Source organism: Mirounga angustirostris, unplaced genomic scaffold (assembly GCF_029215605.1).
Source record: "Mirounga angustirostris isolate CCGP_5_RB_7025 unplaced genomic scaffold, mMirAng1.0.hap1 SCAF_4, whole genome shotgun sequence".
In the NCBI taxonomy this organism is placed as follows: domain Eukaryota; kingdom Metazoa; phylum Chordata; class Mammalia; order Carnivora; family Phocidae; genus Mirounga; species Mirounga angustirostris.
Window position 1 is genome coordinate 139,095,466 of NW_026991712.1, and position 1,335 is coordinate 139,096,800.

The window sequence follows — 1,335 nt, forward strand, 5'->3', positions numbered from 1 at the left end:
CACGAAGGTCATGGTGATTTTGTCAGGACCTGGTAAGTGGGAAGATTCTCTTACTGATCCTGTGCCTTATTTTATCCCAGTGAATAAAAGCCAATTAAAGGACAGAGGCATTGCTTACCAGCACTTATTTGTCTGGTTCAGGCTCCTGCCTCTGCACTTGCTGGGGCCTAATTTGATATTTTATGGTAATGTTTTAGAGTATAAAGCTAAGTAACCTTATAATGATAATGAGAATAGGAAACATTTATTTTTATTTTTTTAAAGGTTTATTTCTTATTTGAGAGAGAGGGGGGAGAGGGATTTTCTAAGCTGACTCCCCTCAAGCCTGGAGCTCCATGGCCGCTGGATCTTACAACCCTTAGATCATGCTTTGGGTGGAAACCAAGAGTTCACTGCTCAACAGACTGAGCCGCCCAGGCGCTCCCATTTATTTTTAGTTTAAGAGTTCAGCTTTTTATTGAACAGATTACAGAAGGGGTTTAGTCAAGAAGCCCAAAGCCCATGTCATCATCAGACTCCTCTGATTCTTCTTTCTTGGCTTCCACTTTCTTCTCAGCTGGGGCAGCAGAGGTGGATGGAGCAGGACCTCCTGCTGGGGCAGGTCCACCAGTCCCTACATTGCAGGTGAGCCTCCTGATGCTCACATCGGCCAGGGCCTTTGCAAACAAGCCTGGCCAGAAAGGTTCAACATTCATACTGGCTGCTTTAATGAGGGCATTGATCTTAGTCTCTGTGCCTGGTACTTCATCATCCTGCAGGATGAGGGCTGAGTAGATGCGGGTGAGCTCCAAGACAGAGGCCATGGTGCAGGTGTGTGCTGAGCAGGTACTGACAGGCGAGGTGCTGGCTGTGCGGATAAAGAGGAGAGCCTTACCCCCACTGGGCCTTAGCTTCCTGGGCAGGACCAGCACCTTAAAGGCAGCTGAGGAAAGGAAGGAAACATTTCTTTATAAAGTCAGTAAGTAAAGAATAAAATTCATTATAAAATTCTGAAATATTTCTCATGCTTAGTGGCAAAATTGACTATTTGCATTAGATTGAAAATTACTCTTAGAAAATCTTCTGAGCCAGTGTTATAGGAACCAAATATGAGACTGACTTTGGATCAGGTCTGGACCAATATATCTTGGTTTCTGTTAGAGACATTTAAAATGTATCTACAATGCATTTAAAAGTACATTTTAGGCTACTTGATTTATGATGAACCTTGGTATAGCTTCATTTTTAGGGGGTATATAATTTCCATCAAAATTGGAAAAGTTTTGGTTATTATTTCTTCAAATAGTTTTTCTTGTCCCTTCTTCCCTCTCTTCTCCTAGGACTTCAATTACTCAT

The 1,335-nt window shown here is 42.5% G+C and overlaps 1 protein-coding gene across 2 annotated transcripts; it reads right to left on the reverse strand.

The window, feature by feature from the left end:
• Positions 1-479: 479 nt before the first annotated feature.
• LOC123858339 (large ribosomal subunit protein P1-like) lies at positions 480-803 on the reverse strand. Of its 2 annotated transcripts, XM_045895408.2 has the most exons (2): positions 717-803; positions 480-656 (listed from the first exon to the last, which is right to left on the reverse strand). In XM_045895408.2, the coding sequence occupies exons 1-2, from the start codon at positions 801-803 to the stop codon at positions 480-482; spliced, it is 264 nt and encodes an 87-aa protein (XP_045751364.1). The 2 variants fall into 2 exon arrangements, with proteins under 2 accessions (XP_045751364.1, XP_045751363.1); XM_045895407.2 differs by having other exon boundaries at positions 480-803.
• Positions 804-1,335: the final 532 nt, after the last annotated feature.